The following is a 23145-nucleotide window of genomic DNA, read 5'->3' on the forward strand; positions in this document are numbered from 1 at the left end:
AGTGCGCCAGGTCCGCGCGGCAGAGCGCACACCGCGGCGGAAACGCACTGGAACCTTCAGAATAAGAGTCTGTAGAAGACAACGGAACCGGTCAACTGGAAAACGCAGGCTTACATTTAACATTCACATATGATAACACAAGTCTTGTAATCTTATTAACCCTTTCATGCATAGTGGTCACTACAGTGGACAGTTCTTCTCCAGCTGTTCTCTTGTATATTCATGGGTTTTGTTGTTTTAGTTCCATATCAGCCAACACAGAGGACACTTACGCATCATCTCATACACTGACATTCATTCCATTAATGGAACTTTGCTGGTCTTAATAAACCTGATCTGCACAAACATGTTTGAGTTTAAATCGATTGCTAGTTGTTATTAGACTGTAATGAACAGGGTTTTTTTTGTTTGTTTTTTAAGCAAGAAGGCATGTTTTATGTTATCTCCATGAAGTGAATAATGATTAGTATTAGGGTATGTTAAAATGTGAGAAAACATCTGTTTAGCAACATTAAAAATGTTTTTATTGCATAGTTTTCCATATCACTTTCCGATATTGCATTTTAAATACATGTTTCTTTGCTTCAAAACTTAAATGCATGGTGTCCAGCTGAGTGGACATATTTGTAACTCCTTAAAAAAACAAAAAAATCACAGTGTTATTTTTTCATGCCTAAAGAGGAATAAAAACACTCAGGAAAAATATCTTGACTAAGGTTCTCATAATTCATGCATGAAAGGGTTAAAACAGTAAAACGCATTTAAGCAAAACACTTGGATTTAACTCAAACGACCAAACTTGGTTTCAGTGGTGGCTGGTGAAATTATTTTTGGGGTGGGGCGCAGTATGCAAGACAGTTTTCAGCTGCACTGTAACCACATATCACCACTAGGATACACCAAAGCACATGCACCACTATTTTAAAGTATTAATTTAACCCATAACGACCTAGTGCTACTTTAATGTCAGTTCCTAAATGAAATTTTCTCTATAGTTAACATTTTGTAAGTGATTGATCACCATTTGTTTCTAATATAATCTTCTACATTTCATATTTTATCAGTATAAATCAGGTATTTTCCTATATTTAATTTACTAATCAGGTAGATGTTCAGAAAAGCTCAGCTTAAGGTTGAGGGTATTTCTATCAAAAACAGAAAAAACTGCCAAAAAAGTGATTTTTTTTTTTTTTCATTTAAATTTATTATTAACTGAACATAAATCAAGTGTGTCCATTCACTGTCATTGATCCAACTCCATGGGTTTTACTGATGAATCAATGTTGTAGAAGATGACGGTGTTTCCACGTTCACTATGGAGCCTCTGAACGTCCAAATGGGTCATATCTGATGACCATGAAAAGATGACAAACTGTATTTTACACCAATTATTTACATGGGTTGATAGAATGAAGGTATCAACAGGCACTAAACAGTTAAATCAGTAGATGGTTTAGGTTGGTGATGGGTGTTTGGGTCTTTATGGGATAAATTTGTTGTTTGTTTGTTGTACACATCTCTTTTATTGTGTTGCTTCTGTTTTAGTGTTTTTACTTGCTTCTTGTATCCTGCTGTTGTGCCCTCTGTCAAAGCACTTTGTAAACTTTGTTTTTAAAGGTGCTATACAAATAAAGCTATTATTATTTTCATTATTACTAAATAAAAAGACACAGTGTGTGTTTTCAGTCATTTGTTTTTTATGTGTAATTTTCACTTGTTTATCCTTCAAACGTGCACATTTTTCTTGACTCTATTGTTCAAGTCAGTCATGTTCCTGTTAAGTGTGTTTTCCACTGATAGTTTGGACAACGCATTTAGACCAAGGGCGAAGGTAGTGCCTATGGGCGAAATGACATTGTTATTGTTGTTATAACAAGTCGTAAGAGACATGATGAAAGTTATTTAAAAGTCAGCGATGCAACAAAATAAAAATGTGTGATATACATGTAGAAATGTGCAGCAACATGGAAGTGATGCATGACAATAGTGTAAAGATGTAACAAGGTGGAAATCATGTAAAAGTTCAAGATGCAACAAAATAAATGTGGCAAATATGTGAAACTCTGTTATATGAACATTATATAAAAGTAAAAGATGCAATTTGACGAAAACAGAGTGAAAAATACAAGAGAAAAAATAAGAGTTGGAACTAGATGAAAATGATGTAAAATTTTCATGTGACACGTAAAAGATGTAAAAGTCCACAATGCAACACGAATGAAATTATTTACCAGTAATGTATATGTTGAAATCTATTACATTAACATGATGTAAAAGTAAGACACAACAGGAAGCAACAAGATGTAAAAGTCAAACGTATAATGAAATAAAACTGCTTTCTGGAATTTCCCCTTATGGGACTAATAAAGGCATACCTTATCTTACATATCATATACATGTAGAAATGTGTAACATGAAAATGGTAAGTAAAAGATAGAACAAAATGAAAGGACTCACTGGCCACTTTATTAGGCACAGCTCATACCTGCACGGTGTACCTAACAAAGTGGCCACAGGTGTACTTGTATGAATCGATAAGACGTAAATATTCCATCTTCTTTTCAAGCATTAAAACCTGCGTATCTGTATGTGTGAAGTAGAAATCCATCAAGCATCAGTCTGTCAGTAATGTGACACATATACTGATGTGACTTTATCAAAAATCAGACAGTCTGCGGCAGGAAAAGGAATCTAAATATGTGAGCAAATAAACTCGACAAGAAAAATTATTCTTTTAATGCTGACACAAACTGGATTTATTAATAAATGCATTGATCTTTTTTCATGTATTTATATCCTATCATATAACAGACATGAGGTTTATGTGAAATCTGTGAAATTCAAATGGATGGAAACTTTATGTATCATAAAAATGTATGTCATATTTGGTGTTTTGTTTTTTCTTTTTTTCTTTTTAAGAGGTGTTTAGATGTAAAGTTTGGAGGAAAACAGGTTTCTAGTTTTATCATGTTAGTTCTGTGATATATTCATGTAATTTTTAGTTAATTTATTGAGACTAAAAATCAGCCAATGCTGATGAACAACTTCCATAAATAAAGGTAATAGAACATGTATTGTAATATCAAAGATATACATAGTGATTAAAGTTGTGGTTGTTTGTTGATTAAACTTTAAAAATCTCCTTAAAAGGTAAAGTTTTATTGATATTGAGACTGAGGTTAATCATGTTTATTTTATGGTTTGTTTTTTTTTTTTTTTTTTTTAAAGAAAATACAAGTGAAAGTAGCAAATTGGACAAAACAGACGTTCATTATAAGTGAATTGTGTAATCAGGTTTCTACTTTTATTTTGAAAGGTGAACCCGGAAGTTGCTTGGTTCTTCCTGGTAATTGACAGATGGAGTAACCGGAGGCGGCAACGAGAACGCGAACCAGTGCAACTGTCCCTCCGTGGCCACCGTCCATTCATGGAAGCGTTGAAGTAAGTGAAAGTAAGAAGAAAAAGTAAATAAGTCACATTTATTTGTTTAATACACTTTTAATATCCACTAAATAACATCATAACATCCTTTGTCTTTATTATTATTATTATTATTATTATTATTATTATTATTATTATTATTATTAATTTATTTTTTTTAAATTAAAAACGTTTAATGCAGTTTAATTAAAAGAAAAACAATCATGAACTTTTATCCAAACGGGAAAGTAATTACATGATCACATAACATTTAATTATGTTTAATTCAGTTCAGATGTTGTATAAATCAGCGGTAAAGGCCTCATTTACAATAGTCAAGTAATAAATAGATGAAAAAAATCACAGATAGACCATCATAAAAAGGCAATTTGGTAAAACATTAACATTAAAATGTGAAGAAAATTAATCAAATGTTACAACAGAAAGTGCAATATGGTGAAATGAAGGATGTAAACCAGCTTGAATGATTTTTCAGTTATTCTGCAAGTTTATTTTAGGTTTATTTTACACATTTGCAGGAGGAAGTGTGAAGTTTTCAGTCAGTTTTCAGATGATCAGAAAGAGGTCTCTTTGTCTTTTTCATTTTCTGGAGAATCTTTTTCGTTTTCTGACCTGAAACAAAGAAGAACAAGGTACAGAAAAAAGGAAAAACATGATTGTAAGTATTATTGATTAAATTTGTATATAATAATGAACATTTCATATCCATGTAGGTGTTACCTCTTATTTTTCCGTTTGTACTTAAGTATTGAGTGTGATGTCATTGCTATAAAAACTACTACGAGAAATCCAGCAACTGCCGCCAAACCGATGACAACATTGGACGTTATAGTCACATCTTGAACAGAAACAGAAAAACACAGAGAAAAGTCACATTCTAGTCGTTTGTTTATTAATCAGCATAGTTTAGGGTTAAAACTTCATGGACGATAAAAAATATATCAGTTGAAATCAATTATTTGCTCATGTTGGTTCTTTTTGTTTTAATGATTGTTCTTTGTTGATTTTCTGATCATTTTGTCTGTGTCATGAATTTCTACAAAATGTTTCTTCTTTGACAATTTTTTTAATCTAATATCAATTAGTCTTACAGGTCTTTTGTACACTGATGACCCTTTTTACACCTTCCGATATAAAGTAATCACTAATCTACTTTTTCCAGCTTTTTTTCTGCATAAATCTCTGAAACAACTTCAGCTCTGCTCAAAACTACCAAATGTTCAACCACTTTCAGGTTTTTAATGCTTTAAGACATTTTTCTTAGCATCTTTGATCAAATTTCAGACCTACATTCACATAAATAACTGTACAGTTTAATGCAAATGTAGAATATCACTTTTTTATGCATGAACGTTTTTGGCTTAAATGTAAATTAATATGCAAATGAAAAAAAAATGTGATGACAATAACACACAAAAAAACTAGATACAACTGGAAAAAAAACATTGCCATGTAGTCCTCTATTTTTTCATTGACTGCTTATTGATAAAGCAAAATCAACTTTTAAATAATAAAAAATTAGCAGAATATGAGAATATATCCAACAAGATGCAACTGATGTAAAATACTGTATGTATATATGTTGCTTTATATGTATTTTTAAGGCCAGAACATTTAATAAATTCAGAGGTAAAGTGTTCACATTATTATGATAAAATATCACTACATCTACAAAAAAATGTGAATAAAATTAAGTGAAAAAGATAAAAAAAAAAAAAAAAGATGTTGAGACTGTAAAGTCTGGTCCATGATTTAGAAAAAGCTTAATTAAACCAGATAAAACTATTTTTGGGTTTAAAATGTCTTTTTCTGGAGTCCAGGGAGAATCAAAATGGGTAAAAAACAATCATTTAAATACAACTGTCACAGACAAAAACAGTGAAGTATTTAAACCCATTACAGTATTTGACCACATGGTGGTGCTATGACACCTCCTACAGTCTGACTGTTCACATTCCCAGGTTTAATGAACTGTATTTATGGATATTAACATCTTCTACAACAGGAAACACAAGAACTCTGTTTTGTGTTCAACAAAACCCAATCTACTAGGACTTCAAACTAATATTATCACTTTTATTGGTGGAAAACTGACTCAATTCATAGGTTTACATCATAAAATGTGAATAATATGTCTGATGTGCAGCTTTGTGAAGTCAAATCAGTTTTTAATAAATAATTAATTGATGTCAATTAAATGAAAATATCAAGACTTAGCGCATAATTGAAATGGAGTGGAAATTATCTATATTATGGACAATTTCATCCTGAAATACTACTCAAATGAGCCACAAAAAAACCTTCAATTGTCTATTTTATCAACTGGACTTTTGTCTTGGATAAAAACTTTGCTTTTCCTCATTTTTCCCTGAACACTGTGAACCAAGGACACAAACACAAAAACTGATGTAAGATCACAGACAAAACCAAAGTAAATTCAGTTAAAATACATGAGAACATAGGAAATCAAAGTTTCAGGACTTTTTTGATTCTGTTCTATAAAATGCATTTGCATTTGCAATGCATGCTTGTTTGTTACCATCTGTTTACACCTATGAAGTATTTAGTGATAATAAGAATCCTCTACTTGGGAAAACCATTCCAACAGCTAAAAATATGAACAACCTGAAATTTCTTAAGTAAGTTTAATATGAACTATTATGCCTCAGTGTGTCATTCAGTGCTAAAGGAAAACAAAGTGTGATGAAGTAGAAGAATCATTGATTTTGTTCATCTTTACATTATCTGTTTTCAGTTGTTGCTACTTTATGTCCCCTATCACATTAAAAGATGTCACACAAACTCCTGCAGGTTAAAGCAGACCAGTGAAACGCTTTTATTGCTAAATGGACTTGTTAGCTCAGCAGCATTCATATAGCGTACAAATGACCCATAATGCAATTGAACCAACATGGGCAGTACAGTGTTTTTCTGATGACAGTATCCTCTACCATCTACTACTTTATCAACACGAGGAACTTGTTAAATTGTCAAATTTTTCTCAATTTTTAGTTTTAGATCTCAATTTTGTTGTCGTTATTTATTGGTTATTCTGATAGTATTTTACTGATCTGACCCATTTTAGGTCATATTGGTCTGTATGTGGAACCTGAACCTTGACTGTTAATATCATCAGTGTAATTTTTAGCCCAGGGGCTGGACGTGACCCTAAGGCAGCTGGTTTTTGCCCTTGGGCTGTATGTTTGATGCCCCTGGTCAAAATCCTAGAGAAAAGTTTGACGTTGTCATTATTTACAGGTTTTTATGTTATTATTATTATTATTATGTTAATGTGGAAACTGAACTAACATGATTTTGACACCATTGCTCTAAACCCTCAATTAACCAGGTGAATTCTGGGTAAAACCTGTTACAGTGCACTTGTATTTAGGCTACGTTTTATACTATGAAAAGTGGGAAAAGTTCTGATCCTGATTCTAGCTCATGGTCTGATGTTCTGGCCCGTTCTTGGGAGGTTTACAGAGTTAGGATGACACAGGGGTTAAAAACTCATCCGAAGTTGTCGGAGCGAAGCCAGGTCTGTTCTTGGTTCTACGTCCGATGTGGACGTCGGTGAAGTCGGACATGATCGATGCGTGGCCTAGTAACGGAGGAGCAGGTGTTGGAGCGACACACTTTCAGGGCCACGGGGGGGGCTCATTAGCCTGATAAAACTCACCCTGGGTACCACTGCTCGTCACCAGCATGTGTTGTGTGGCGTTCAGGTGTCCGTCGTTGACCTCCGGCTTGATCCCCAGGATGTGACACATTAAGGGGTAGATGTTCACGGTCTCAAAGGGCCCCACCTCCAGGTTCTGGCGGAACGCCGGGCCCACCGCCCTGAAGAATGGCTTCATGTCCATCTCCTGGTTGTCGAAGCCGTGCTCGCCCTTGTGGAACTGGACCGGGAAGTACTGTGGAAAACCAGATGGACACACAGGTCGACCCAGTTTCACCGTCACTTTGGGTTCAGATAAAACTTTAATGAGCTGAGTTTATTCTGCTCTTATTGAAACAGCAGAGGGCGGTATTGGCCAACGCAAAAACCCACTTCAACCCCATCCAATGATGCCCTGTTTCCATCTGACAAAAGACAGATTCAACCTCAGCTGAAACGTCTGTCCATGACATGAGATCTGCAGTCATTGATTATTTTTGTTTTCAGTTATTTTCTTTGATTCGATTAAACAATTATTTGAATAGGAAAAAAAAAAAAAATAGTAAAAATGTGAAACAGATATGTCTGAAAATGACAACTTGTCATTTATTCCAGAACCAGTTTAAACAACCACAGAAGGTATAAAAGTAAAGGGATATATTTAAAAACATCTCTATAGAAATAAGTATAGATAAAAATATCTATAGAAATATACATTGTTGTATATTTTTGTGCATTTTAGCACATTTTTTTGTATTTCTGCATAGTTTTTGTATATTTCAAATTAAATATTTTAAAAGTAGATATAAAAATATCTACAGACAAACGGGTCCAATGACATCTACAAACAATATGTGCATTGCAGTCTTCAACACATTTGTATCCAGATTTCTAATAACATAAAATGGAACTAGTACATAACACAAACAACTTTGTGTTAATCCTGGTGTCATGTGTATCACAATAAGTGTCCGTGTGAAACACAACAGTGGAACCAATGTTTAGCAGCTGCGACATTAAGGAAACAGTTCAGGAAATTTGTTATCGAGTAATTTTTTACTCAATTCAGTTCGATTAACCCTCCGGTATATTGCCCAGAGAGGTCCTTCTTTTCTTGGTTCCAACCAAGAGAGCATTATCCAACGACACCATGGTAGTGTGATAAAAGTATTTTATACAGTTTGTTGGTAACTTTTGTACAATTTTTTTTTGTATTTCATCAACTTGAGCCATTAACTAAAATACCAAATACTCAATAATTGTCTTTTTTTTTAACCCTTTAAATACTATGTTTGCAATGTAATCAAACTGTATTTTTTGATGCAAAACACACTAAAAACTTTTGCCCATACTCATTTTGGGGAGGGGTGCTAGTGTAATAATTTTCAATTGTTTACAATGTGCTGATTTTAGTGGCCTTGTTAGAAGTTTAAAAATCTTGCAAAAATAAAGAACTTTTGAATTCTGACCTAATACAAATTATAAAAATATGACCTTTCATAGCATGACTGTCTGGTCGACCTGATACCGGAAAGTTAATCGAATAATCATTTCAGCTCTACATGAAATACTTGTGGATGTTTTTCAGGTTCCAGTGTCTGAAGTTTCGTCATGTGTTACATAACAGCCTGAACATGCTTATCCTTCTCCGGGAAAGAAGAGTTTAAGCTGCGTTCAAGAACAAAGGGTTTAATAATGCGGCACTGATCGTGGCCGGTCATAACCTATAGACTCCAGATAACCTGTTTCGTCACCAGATGGTTTACTTTAACACATCCCCAATTCTAGTCAGTTCTGAATCCAGTTAAGATTTGACTGTTCTCGGCTGCAAAGTTGCTGCATAGTGGAGCGACTGAGTGAGCGGAGCCAAATGAAAAATGCTAATTCTGAATTTTGAGGCATGAATGGCTTCATGAAGCATTTGAGAAGCTGCATGTCATCAGGATTATCCCCAGGACGTGGAAATGCACTTGATTAAAATTGTAATGTACTAAGATTAGAGTTTAACTGGTTGTTTCTGGTTGAGAAGAGTCCAGTTACAGAGGATTTTTTTCTCTGCAGTGTTGATTATTTATCAGTTGATCAGTGTTGATTGGATTAGGAGCGGTTAACGAGGTCATTATCATCTGAACCACAGCCGCTGTTAATAAGTTACTAATACCGTTAGACTAGGGGTGTCAAACTCATTTTAGCTCAGGTTCCACATTCAGCCCAATTTGAGTTCCAGTGAATCAGACCAGTAAAATAATAGCATAATAGCCATAAATAATGACAACGCCAACATTTTCCTCTTTGTTTTAATGCAAAACAGTGAAATTTAACCCTTAAAGACAGTGTTACTTTTATGGCAGTTCCCAAATGTTTTTTTTTAACCTTTCTTAAGTGATTTATCACCATTTATTATAATATTATTCTCTGTAGTTTGTATTTTTTCAGCAGAAATCATGTATTTAATTTACTGATCATGTAGATGTTCAGAAAAGCTCAGATTAAAGTTGAGGATTATTATATGAGAAGCTGAGAAAACTGAAGAAAATGAGACTTTTCCAGTGAAGATATCAATAACTTAACATAAAACCAAGTGTGTCATTGATCCAACTCCATGGGTTTTACTGGTGAATCAATGTTGTAGAAGATGACAGTGTTTCCACGTTCACTACGGAGCCTTTTGAACGTCCAACTGGGTCATCTCTGATGACCATGAAATGATGACAAACTGCATTTTACACCAATTCTGTATATGTATTGACAGAATTAGTGGATCAACAGGTATTAAACATTTTGCATCAGTCGATGGTTTTGGTCACCAGTAACTGTTTGGGTCTTGTGGACATTATAGAAATGAAAGTGCAGTTTTAACAATATTATGCCTCAACTTATCATTTATACATGTATATTACAGAGCACAGTGGATCTACAAAGGCACAAAACATTTAGTAACAGACGGAATATTCTTAAAATTTTGGACTTTGGAACTAAAATGAGTTTGACAGCCTTGACTGTAAATATCTTGAGTGTGATTTTTGCACTTCAGAAAAGAATGAAAACTTTGTTGGGCCAGTTTTGGCCCACGGGCCACATGTTTGACACCCTTGTGTTGGACCATAAAACCCATGTCTTCTAGAAACATAATCTCAGTGAAAAGAGCAGGGATCGTCTGATGTTTTGACATGTTGTAAATGTAAACAATTTCCTGCAAAGGATCAATAAAGTACCTATATATCTATGTTGCATTTTTTAAGCTGTACAACTCAAGGTAACAGTCAGGCTAAGAGGGAAATCAATAGGACAGAAAACACTGGACGTAACCTGACTGCTGCTTGTCTTCTGGTCAGGACGTCAGAGGAAACTAAACACATCATCTGACATGGCTGGTCTCTGCTGCAGAACCTCATCATTTTATAATGTAAAACAGGATTTAAAAAGAACAAGAAGAGGGGTGAAAAAAACATTTTTATGTGACAAACATAAGCTTCACAAATAAGAATAATTGGCTGAAACTGATTCCAGAAAACAAGTGGAAACACCAAATGTAGTGAAATACTCTAAATCAGGGGGTCAAACTTATTTTCTTCCAGAGGCCAGATAAAACCCAATTTGATCTCAAGTGGAGCAGACCAGTTAAAGTAAAAGCATAATATTCTATAAAAATAAAATAATGACAACTCAATTTTTTTCCCTTTTTGTTTTAGTGCAAAATTGTGAAATTAACCCATAAAGGGGTTGATTTTGCTTTAAATTTGCACTTTTCAAATTCACATGGTGCCCATGGGCCAAAACCAGCCCCCCAAAGGGTTCAGTCAGGCCCACGGGCACCATGTTTGACGCCCCTGCTCTAAATGTTGCAAAAAAAAAAAGCCTTATGAGAGTCGGAAAAGTGAATGTAAATGAGTGTAGATAACAGAAATAAATGCCACTATGGAGAAACACTTTAACAAACTATGAATGAAGAGCGTCAGATGTCGACTCGCTTCATGTTCTTTGTCTAAAATAGATTGAACTACGTGTTGAACACCTCTATTTATCTCTATCATCTCCTCCACTAACAGATTATTATTGTACGAAATCCAACTTTTCACTGTCAGACTCTAAAATTCCACTTGAAACTGACCTGGTGTCACTATATTTCTTTTTAAGTTTTATGTCCCATTAAAGTAATGATGAATCAGACGCTGAAGGACAGGTGCTTAATAACTATTAATCACTGTTTCAGTCTCAGCACCGGCCTTTTCACTTAAATGGACAGTTAAAATATGGCACTACTACTAAAATACACCTCCTGCATGCTTATCTGGCTGAGGCAGCTCCCAATATTTGCATAAAATAAAACCAAAGGAGAAAACGCTGGGGATGCATGGAAAATGAAAATAAAGAAATAATAAAGCAGTGACATTAAAATGTACTTTGACTTATTTCGTTGAAGACAATATGAATGTATTTCATGTCATTTCTTTTGTAAATGTATATCCATTCCCCATATTCAGCCTATGACATTCAAGAAAGTTCCTATTTTAATTGAATACATTCACCTTTTTCCCCAGTCAGTCAGTTTACATTAACTAAGTAACGGTTTCTACTTCTGTCACTCATATTTCTAAATAACAGCTAATTTAATTTCTAGTTTACAGCTGTTCCTGGGATTTAAAGACAATGACTCTTAATCTGTTACCTTTGTCTTAATAGTTAGAAAATATTAGACTCCTGTTTTAATCAAATACATATATTTCTGTATTCCCCAAACAGTCAGTCAGCTAACATTAGCAGCTAACAAGCTAATTGATTAGAATGAAAATATGCCTTGATTCTGTATTGTAGATAAATCATTACGGTATTTGGGATGGAAAGACAACAAATATAATTGCACTACCTTTATGTTAATATTTATGAAATAGAACATTACCGTTTTAATCAAATATATTTTTGCTTTTAAATAGTAAGTCAGCTAACATTAGCTAACAAGCTAATGACAGCAGGGAATCAAAGCATTTCATGAATCTGGTTGTATGTATATTTGTAAATAAATTATCGCAGTTTATGGGTTATAAAGATAACTAACATAATTGCATTGCCTTTGCTGTACTGGTTAAGAAATTTTAGATTCCTGTTTTAATACATTTGTTTTTTAAATAGTCAATCAGTTAATAAGCTAACTACAGCTAGAATGAAGAGATACGTTTATTCTGTAGTTGTAGATAATTTACAACAGTATCTAGTATTTAAAGACAATAAATACAATTGTCACCTTTGCTTTTGTTGTTAAGAAAAATAAGATTATAATTTTAATGCTTAATTCCTATTTTAAACTGCTAACATTAGCTAACAAGCTAACTACAACACCAAAATGGAAAGACGTCATGAATCTCATTGTGAATTTCTGAATAAATTACATCAGTTTCTTGGTTTTAAAGACAACTAACATAATTGCATTACCTTTGCTTTACTGATGAAGAAATGTATGATTCCTATTTTACTCAAATCCATTTGCATTTTTCCCCAGTTATCAGTATCAGTAGCTAACAACCCAACAATGGCTAACAGTAGCTAGGACGTTAACGGCTGTTCAGACTGAGGAGAAATGACCAAAGTTATTTTAAAATGTAATTTCTGGCTGTGTTTCCAGTCTATTATTAAATTATTATATATTCATTTTGTATCTGTGTTATCTTGATGTGTTTTTTTTTTTTATTAGCCTACTACTGTAAGTCAATGTGTCTTTATTCTTGTACACCTACTGCTGTATTAACAATTTCTAGACTCTTTCCACTGTCCATGCTCTTTTCTCTGTTACCATAATGCTGAGGTGAATAAAGAAAACACAGCTAACCTTCTATTTCATCATCACATATGTTAAAAATCATTTATTAAAGAAACATGTTGAGATCAGAGATCAGTGTCCACATGCGTTGAATGTTTCCCTTCTATTCTTTATTATAGATAGTCAATTTTACAAAACCATTCCTATCATTCTTCGACACTGATTTTATATTTTTCAATACTTTTATCACTCATTTGTTGTTAAAGTGGTGGTACGTGGTCCATCATCACCTGTTTAAAACCACGATTTTTCATTATACTAGTTCATTGTTAAACCTAAATGTCTCCTTTTCCAGTGTTTCCTTGAATGTCTTAAAGCTTGAATGTCAGGAATATGAAAACTGATGTCAAAGTACACTGAAATATCACTGCATTTTTGTTTTAATTGGAATTTTTCAAACTGTTCCAATTATTCCTTTTTTTTTAACGTTTATAACAGTTGATTGAATACATGTACTTTTTTTGGTCGCCTTTCTTAAAATGCTGAAAATTTTGTTATATTTCATACATAAACATAGTGTTTTCATTAGGTTCTACTGAACATTTTTCAGTTTTGTAGGTTTTATATTTTTGTAGTGGAAGGTAAGAAATATCGTTACCTCCCTGAAATATTTGCCGAAGTCCTTTTGTAGTTGGTGATCTAGGCAAAAAATTCAGTTTTGATATTTTAGAAAGGTGTCAATATATGGAAAAACTTAACTTATCTCAAATCAAACATTGTGAGTTTCCTTTAGATTTTATTAACATTTTTATTATTGTGCAATAGTTTTTCTTTCTGAATTTCACCCCTAATAATATACCTTCAAAAAACCTGTTCAAACTAAACGTGTTGAAATGAAATTAGAAACTATAATGACTTTAAAGATAATTTTGTTGGGAAGATCAGAAAAAAAATATTCAGACGCACCCCATTTATGACATATCCGGGGTCAGCCCAGAGGATGATGGGAAGGATGCGGCCATTTTTGGAGAAGTGCAGGCGTTCTGGCATTTCCTCTTTCTTGTAGACATGGAGGTGGGGGTGGGCCCCCTTCAGGGCATTGTAGACCTTGTCAAGTCGGCCGGGTTTGGGTAGGAGCATCCCCGAAGGTCCGAAATCCACCAGATGGAAGGACACATCCTTGAAGGAGAACCCAGGGATCTTGGACAGGGTAATCTCCTCCACCAGGCCGTTGCGGTAGACATTGCTCATGCCGTGGTCAGCCGTGATGATGATGTTGAGCCGGTCCTTCAGCCCATAGTGTTCGGCCGTCTGTCGGATGTAGCCCACTGTCCGGTCAACCTGCTGGACCATGGCCCGGATCTGCGGACTGTTAGGCCCGTATCTGTGGCCCGTTCCGTCCGGCTCACCAAAGTACATGGACACAAAGTCCAGATCCTGATCTCTGAACCAGCCCATCACCTTGTCTGTGTTCTCGCGCCAGGCCGTCTCATTCTTGTAGTTGTAAAGCAGCGGCTCCACTTCGCGCACCATGGCAACCTGTCCCTGGTAACTGGAGGCGGTGCCAGGGAAGTGGAGAGAGCCAGCTTTCAGACCCTGCAAGGGTTGGAAAGGATGTCGCATTAGCATTAGCATCATTAATGTGACACGTGTATCTGACATGCTATCAAGTCAGGCAGGGTTTCCAGTTGCCAGGCAGTGGAAACACATGTAAGCAAAGCAAATCAGCTGCTGGTGAAGTAAAAATAGCAATATGCGTGATATGGTTTTATGTAATTTATTGTTTTTGTGCAGCACTTTTGTCAAGTCTTGTTTTTAACGGTGCTTTATAGATACAGTGGTTTAGTTTGAAATATTCTGAGCTGCCTTAGGAATGGGAAACAAGTACTGTCCACTTTAAAGATACTGTTACCTTCCTAAAATAATAGCATTTTTTGACAAATTACTGTTTTGCTTGAATCATCAAATACTCAATTTCTGGTTACATGTGAAGCCCCGCCCCTTCTGCTATGCCCCATATGGCCGAACCTTCAACAAAACATCAATGGCAGTCAATGGCGACACATTCTTTTTTATCCTGTCTAATTTGATTCACTATTGGATTTTTTTTCCAACTTTAACTCTCTGTCATGGAGAGTCTGAAGGATGATTGCAAGAGCTTTAATTTCTTTTAGAACTCATCAATAAATCATGTTAATCACTCAGTGTAAACAAACCACAATTAACCAAATGAAAGTGACATATTGCTGGGCCTTGCTCACCCAGATATATCATTGTGTGTTTGTCCATGTTATGACTGTTTGCAGATGATATAATATACTTCAGTAACACTTGTAGCAGCTTGTCAGCAGCTTATCTTCAACATTATAAACAGAAATTCATTAAAAAGAAATGTAAAACTATGTTTCAGTTGCACTCTTCTAAATATGTATTATTTTTTCCTCATAATTCATGCAGGAAAAGGTATAGAAGCCACTAAAGTTCATTAATTATCTGTAGTTTAGGTTAAAATTTATCTGCAGAAAAAGTGAAAGAGCGGAATAGTTGAATCTCCACTAATAAATTTATAAACGCTATAAATCCTCTGTGAACTTTCAGTAGGTGAATCATCCAAACAGAAGTCTTGGCTCAACACCACTTTGTTTTTCTGTTGTAAACTCGTCTGAAACTAAAAGTATATGATAAATCATCGTTCTCCACAACAAGGACTTCACGTGTATTTGACACTTGACATTCAGCAATTTACACCTCCAACTGAGCAGCACATCTGTCTCATAACATAAATATCCAGCGTTAAATTAACTTTAGCACCGTGCAGGCAGACGGAGCATCAGTGGGATGAAGAAAAACTAAATGCACATCACTGCCGGATAAATAATATCAGATAAAAGATAATGAGGCAGGTTGGACAGTTTCCACAAAGATCGATGATGATGATGATGTCAGTAAGATCTTATAAATCAGCCTTTTCCAGAGTGGACTGTGGGTGTGTGAATTAATATTATTAGTTCTAGTGTTGGAATGTACATGATGCAGATGTGTGGAAACAGTCAGTCTTAATGAGGTTCATGTTGGTAAATTGTGGACCTTCCCTTTTGGATCTTCAGCTTAAAAAGTTAACTTCATTTTTTCATCACTTTCATTTTCTTCTCGAGGTTCTTTTTTTTCTGTTCTAGACTCATCTATAGGAGCGTCTCAAGTGCAGTTTGCATCGCCTGCTTTAACCTCAGCTTTACCTTGCTTTATTGTGTCTTCTGTTTGGCCTCGCTGTAGTTGCATGGCTTTGTTTGTCTGTCAAAACTCTTGTTTGTAAGTTGTTACATAAATGAAGTTATCATTATATTATTATTCTCATCCCTGTGTGTCTGTATTCAGTCAAATGACCTCGAACCATTCAGAGGTGTTTTATGGAAGAGCACCACAAATAGCAAAACTAGTTTTTTACCCCTCAGCCAACTTTGGGCTGAAGGGGTATTGTAATCATTTTGACATCTGCTGTCTGTCTGTCCATTCTGGCTGAGGGGTATTAGTGTGCAGCATGTTATGTTATTTTATACTCTCTTTTAATGTCTTTTGCACACAACTCTGTGTTACTTTACATTATATTTCTATAATTGTATATAATTATATAACAGAAATATTTAATAACTAAAATAAAATGCATGCAATTCTAGTCACAAATCTGACAGTGAAGCTGTTTTATACGTAACTTCATAGAGATTTTGCAGTTGTTGGTCCATGATCATAAAACTGTAGTTGCTGTATTTTAATTCACTGGTTGCTCTGTTGTCTTGTCTATACCTTGTCATCAGTTTCTACAAACTATGCATTTTTTACGCCTCTCCCATTTTCTTTAGGTGTTCGCTAATGTCTTTTGCACATGAGTCTTGCCTGTTTTACTTAACATTGTTTTCCTATAATTTTAAAGTTACAGAAAAAAACATATGTAACTTGTTAAATTACACTCACTAATTAAGGGGTAACGTCCAAAAACACACGTCACATTACAGCAGTATAATTAACCTTCCAGAGTTTATAGTTGCACTAAAAGTAAATGTCGCTAAAATGGTGTTTAATTAAATCTTTCTTGATTTGATTTGAGTTGTTTACTTCACAAAGTGCAGATGTTATATACACTATATGGACAAAAGTGTTGGGACATGTTGAAAAATTTTCAGGTGTTCAGGTGTTTCTTTTCTAAAAGGGATCTGGGCTACAAAACAATAATGACAAATGTCATAATATAAGTTTATATTGTGATAAATATCATTGCATTACATTGCTTAGTTTTGTTTAAATTATCTTTGCTTCCAGAATGCGTCAAAGATGGTTTTTACTTCATTTCTCTCAACATTGATTTTGTTTTGTTTTTTATCCCTGACTATGATTTTAAATGTTCTGCCTCTAAATTTCTGAAATACTTTTCATGCTCTGACTGTAAACAATAATTTTCTACCACAACTAATCATCTACTTTCTTCACATCCCACTTAGGAAGAAAAACCTGCCATTAAACTTTAAGGAAAGATTGATGTTTATATCTCAAAGCAGCATGAACAGGACATTATACGAGCTGTAGCCATGATGTGTCTGAATACTTTTGTCCATATAGTATATATAAATGAATTAATATATAACTAAATTATAATGCATCTTAAACATGATGATGCTCTATCTGGAGAAAATCATAACTCACCCTTGGACTAAAGGAAAATGAATAATCCTTGACAAGTCCTGACTTTATGATGAATTGGGTATTTTTAGAAATGTCAAAACCACTGTCTCCTAGTGATGAAATATGAACCTTAATGCACAAACCTGCCTCTGTGCTGTGATCCAGATGGGCAGAGACCCGTTATCCCACCACTCGTTGACGAACTGGGACTGGTAGTATGGTTTCTTCTCCTGGGTGGACGTGTTGAACCACATGTTGTGGATTACGCCATGGTTCTCGATGTATCGGCCTGGAGACGAGAATCACTGTCAGTCTGCGAGTGCTCATTATTCCCACTGTGACACGTTCACATTAAAAATTCTATCAACTTAACGGCGCTGAGTGGCGTGACGCTTTTGGACAAGGTCTTACCACGAACTTTGGAGATTAGCAGAATTTAATTTCAAGGAAGTTAAATTTCCTTTAGCTGGCACTGATGATTTGAGAGTCAAACTAAGAAAACGAGCAGAGAATTCATCCCTCAGTCATCCAACCGTAATCATCTTACTCAGCTATAAAAGCCGTTGGACCCTGGGACATTCAATTACAACTAATTCCTTTTTCCTGCAGCTTTTTTCAATCCATGCAGAGTAAACTCAGAGTGGTTTCTTCCTCAGATCCACCACCATGCAGCTGTAAGGAAGTAACGTAGTACAAATACCTCAGTACCTCCAATCTGCACTTTGTACTCAATGCAATTTCATGACTTCTCCTTCACATTTAAATTTAATGCCTTAATGTTACGAGGAATATGGATTACTTTATATATATATATTTATATATATTTAAGCATCATAGACCGACTTCACAACCTCAAGACATGTATAAACAAGAACATAACTCAAAGAAAAGCCGAGGCCGTGGAGTTTAGATCAGTACATCTCACATCTGACAGATAAAACAGACAAGAAATAAAGAAACGGTGTTGTGTATTTGATCAGAGACCAACATGGATGGTTTGAGCCGCAATCATCTTTTGTGTTAAAAAACACAAAAATTGTAGAAATACTTGACTATGCACTTCATACACAACCATATTGGTACTGCATTTGGATATATCTGCTTTCTAACATTGTGTTTTGTTTATTGTAAGTGTACATTTTAATTATTTATATCGCATTTTTATATTTTTGCACTTCTTCTGTCAATACCAAACCAATGAAACCGCTTTAAACAATGACAATAAACATCTATCTTATCTTATCTTTTACTTTTACTGTTTGAGGATATTTTACAACTTGCTATTTTACTTAGTGCAGAAGTCACTTTGACTTATTGACCTGTTCTTCTTTTGAGCAAATAATGTATTATACATTTTCACACTTCTACCACTTTCTTAGCACTGTTTTAATCTTTTTGGCACACAACTCTAGCCTGTTTTACTTATTATTTTCCTATTATTGTTAAAGTTCCAGAAATAAACATATGTAACTTGTTAAATTACACTCACTAATTAAAGGGTTGCATCCAAATTAGACACATTAACTCTTTCGGTGCCAGACAGTTAAGGGGCTAATAAGCCTTAAAAGTGCCACAGACTTTGGCTGTCTTTCAGTATTTCGCGTCGTTTTTATAATCGAAGTCTGAATCGTCATCAGAACTCATTTTCTTGCAGATGGGACTGTTTTGACAGATCGCTGTGTTTACAATATTACTACAAAATGGCCATCTAATTTGCATATGATTTCATTCATAAATTCATTCATAAAATTTCCCAAGCAGAAAACGAAACGCGAGCTCTTCCTTGGTCAAAAACCGCTCGGTAACATCCGACCGATTGCTACTTAGATTCAAAACGCACCGGACGCAGCCGATTCATTATTGATCGTAATTTGCAAGAAGATTTGAAAGAACGTCATCGAAATGTGAGAAAGAAATGGGGGTGGATGGTTTGTTTGTACACAAATATGGCGTGTTCTCCAAAGCCGATCTGATCGGCCCGTGGCACTGAAAGGGTTAAAATAATACAATTAACTTTCAAGAGTTTATAGCTGCACTAAAGATAAATATCGCTAAAATGGTGTTGAATTCTATCTATTTGATTTGAGTCACTTACTTCACACAGTGCAGATGTTGGTACAATGACAATGTTACTTCAATGTATATGTAAATTAATTAATATATACCTGAATTATAACGCATCTTAAACATGATGATGCTCTTTCTGGAAAAATCATAGCTGACCCCTGGACTAAAGGAACATGAATAATCCTCAACACATGTCCTGATTATGATGAATTGTTTTTAGTGCTCATTATTTGCAAAAAAAAAAAAAGTGGAGAATCTGAGTCTAAAAAATTATTATTAACCTTTATTTAACCAGGAGAAAAATCCCATTGAGATTAATACCTCTTTGACATGGTAATCTTGGCCAAGATAGGCAACAGTAAATACAAAACACATTTACAAGACAAGATTACATCATTAAAACACAAATAACACACATTTAACAATAAATAGTATTGCCTTGTATGTGAATGCACTAATGGTAGATCCTTCTGGTCACATGTATATTAACAAAAGTAAAACCTCTTTACAATATGACTTCACTAATACAGAAAGAGCTGAAACAGTTTTATATAGGTATTACTAACAGGTGGAATCACTCTTTAAGTCATCCACAAGTTTTCATGCATGGTTTCTCGCTCAACATCCAATTACTGCTGCTCTTTTTTATCTGTTTTCTTTCTTATCTGTTGAAATCAGTTGCTTCACTCGGTTTATCTTGTCCTTTATCACTATGGTCAACTGTTAAACAAGAAGTAGGACATTACAAAACAGCACGGACTGTTGCATCCACCAGACAATCAAACCAGGTGTGAACCACCACATACGTTACCATAAAGGACTACATCATCCACACAGACAGTGCTGCTGCTTTGGAATAGTATTGTGATGGTTGCAGGTGCATCATGGAAGCTAAAATTCATGACGACTAAAGATATTATTATCAAATAAATTCTATTTGTTAAATGGGTATGAGTCAGGTGTATTGATCTGGTTGATTTATTTTCTTGTCATCTGTGCAGAATTTGGGTGATTTAGCAGATATGGTGAGGCCAAACTAGACAAAGACAAAACTACAGAATTCAACCTCTTTCAATGATCATGTTTTGTTGTTCAAGAGTTCTGCAAAATAAATGTCCACATGACTAAAGTGCTAGCACTTTTATTTATTATACCTAAAAATTAATGGGTGTAAAACAGAAAATGTGGGTAAAAACAACTTGTGATGTATATTTCAACCCATCTACAATCTGTCTCACAACAGAACCTGAAAAAAGTGTAGTCTCTGATTAAACTAGTGAAAAATTCTCCAAAAATGATGTGTCAAGTTTGTTTACTCTTTTAACCTGTTCTTTCCCATGTAATTCATGTTAATTTTCTCCTATTTATAAAGTTATAAAGCTTATAACTGAAGAATCACAAATACAAAATTAATTGACACCTCATTTGAAAGATTATTATTATTAATTTTTTTGTTACTAAAATATGATCTGAAGCATATACTTTAGTCCTATTAGCTTTGATCATCATTCAAGTGATTCTTTCACTAATTTTGTTCAGGTGCTCAGGAGTACTGTAAAATAAAGTTAGCGAGTCAATTGTGGAGAATCTGAACTTTATAACAAGATATAGCATGTCTATATTGACAGAAGTTTTATTGTAGAAACTTTACTGTATTTAATGTAAAATGGCAACTGGATTTGGTGGGAATGAAAAGACCAAGTACTGTTTAATTTGTTCACCATCCCCAACGTCAATACCAAGTTCTAGCAAAATGTGTTCATGAAAGAGCGTCATCAAACAGTCCTGGATACTGATGAAATAACTGCGAACTTACCACCATAACAGGCAAATTAGAGCTTAATTGTAAAATGTGAAATCCATCACCATTTACTGATGAACAGTTAACCTTATGTCAATAGTTTTACCAAAAGACTAAGTTTAGGAATTTGTTGATTTGCCAAATTACACGTTTTGAGGATTGAGACAAACAGGTGGAGATTAAACTCACTGGTCACCTATTATTGGTCTGAGATGAAGCTGATGGAGACGAAAGAAGCTCAGGAACCAATCAGACCTGAGGCTTAACTGTACAGGTAAATGGGGCTTCATGGTTTGGCGAGAAACTAGCAAATGTTTTGCTTTTATGTTTTGTTTTGGTGTTTTTTGCTCTAGGGAAACAAGGGAAAGAAAAAGCAAATATAAAGACTGACAATACAAAAAACTAAACAGGTGTACAGTAAATGTTGTATTTTGTGGGAATGACAATGAAACACCACTGTTTATTAAGCTACAAATGTTTGACAAAGACTTCGACAAACTTTGGAAGATTTCGTGAGAACATTGAAGAGGTTATTTTGAGTCTTTTAAACCAGGTTCAGACGTTATGATGACTGGAAAATGTCGATTTCAAGAGGCGCAGTGTCAGAACCAACACCGTGGTTATGGTTTGGTTTGGTTGAAGCAAAAAACCTGGGTTCAGGTTGTAAAAAAAAGAGTCAGGGAAACAGAAACCCACCACATGTTGACCTTTACTATAAATCTTATGGTGAAGTCGTACCAAGCTGCATTTTTAAAGTGTAAAACATCGTAGTTTTCAGCCGTAGACCACCGTCTTTACCTGAGAGCAGAGTGAAGTGCGTGGGGCTGGTGATGGTCAGGTATGGCGGTGTGACATACATGGCTTTGACTCCATCCCGGGCCATTTGGTCCAGGTTTGGCGTGTCCACGTACCGGTCATAGTCCCAACGAAAACCGTCGAAGGAGATCAGCAGCACCTTCTGCCTGGGTTTGTTTTCAAAGGGGGCTGCCAGGATGGTCGATGCCCAGAGGAGGCCAAGAGCCAGAGCCCACAACATGATGGTGAAGATGGTAGCGTCGTTGGCAGCAGCGAAAACAACTCCCGGGTTCTGACTTGACTCCTTTATCCAGGCACGTTTACAACACCTCCTCACTGCTCACCTGAGGTCTGGAACGGCAACAGCCTCTGGGCAAAGTTTCAACGACTTATCTTATCTCCAACGGTATATTGGACAGACTTTATCAGCACTTTTCTGCATGTTTCCTGATGATGTTTATGAGCTGGTTTTACAGCCAGGACACCCGTCCCACCCCCCCATCCGTCCAATCCATCCCTCCTCACTGTGTTTTGCCGTCAGTAAAGCAGATTAATCTCCCCGGGCATCGTGGTTGTTTGTTTCCCTCTAACTGGCTTGTTGTTGCCGTTGTTTTGTGTTTGTCTGCCATCCCAGAGTTCCATGTGAATCACTGAACAATGGGCCAACGACACTTTGATGGGTTTCACCTTGAGTTGGGATGGCGCATGATTGATCTGACACCAGGAAAATGAAGAGGAAAATGAGAGCGTATATCTCGTCGTCAGCTCGCAGTGGTCTCTGGGGAAGAAAAGAGCCTAATAGACATATTCATTTTAATAACTCTAATGTGTATGTTAGCCCCAGGATGTTCTTAAAAGCTCCTTTAAAAATCCACATTGATTTCCTCAGCACTGGCCATGACGATGGACAAACTATTAAAAATTAACTGCAGCCTCAGTGTTTCAGCTCAGATC

At 35.2% G+C, this 23145-nt stretch overlaps 1 protein-coding gene across 1 annotated transcript; it reads right to left on the reverse strand.

The window, feature by feature from the left end:
• Positions 1-3914: 3914 nt before the first annotated feature.
• Positions 3915-22432, reverse strand: LOC115423902 (ectonucleotide pyrophosphatase/phosphodiesterase family member 7-like). The gene is made up of 6 exons (XM_030140917.1): positions 22195-22432; positions 17672-17817; positions 13821-14450; positions 7121-7355; positions 4162-4279; positions 3915-4053 (listed from the first exon to the last, which is right to left on the reverse strand). Exons 1-6 carry the CDS (start codon positions 22430-22432, stop codon positions 3996-3998), a joined length of 1425 nt encoding a protein of 474 aa, XP_029996777.1. The 3' UTR covers positions 3915-3995.
• Between the last annotated feature and the right edge of the window lie 713 nt (positions 22433-23145).

Source organism: Sphaeramia orbicularis, chromosome 8 (genome assembly GCF_902148855.1).
Source record: "Sphaeramia orbicularis chromosome 8, fSphaOr1.1, whole genome shotgun sequence".
Classification (NCBI taxonomy): Eukaryota; Metazoa; Chordata; class Actinopteri; order Kurtiformes; family Apogonidae; genus Sphaeramia; species Sphaeramia orbicularis.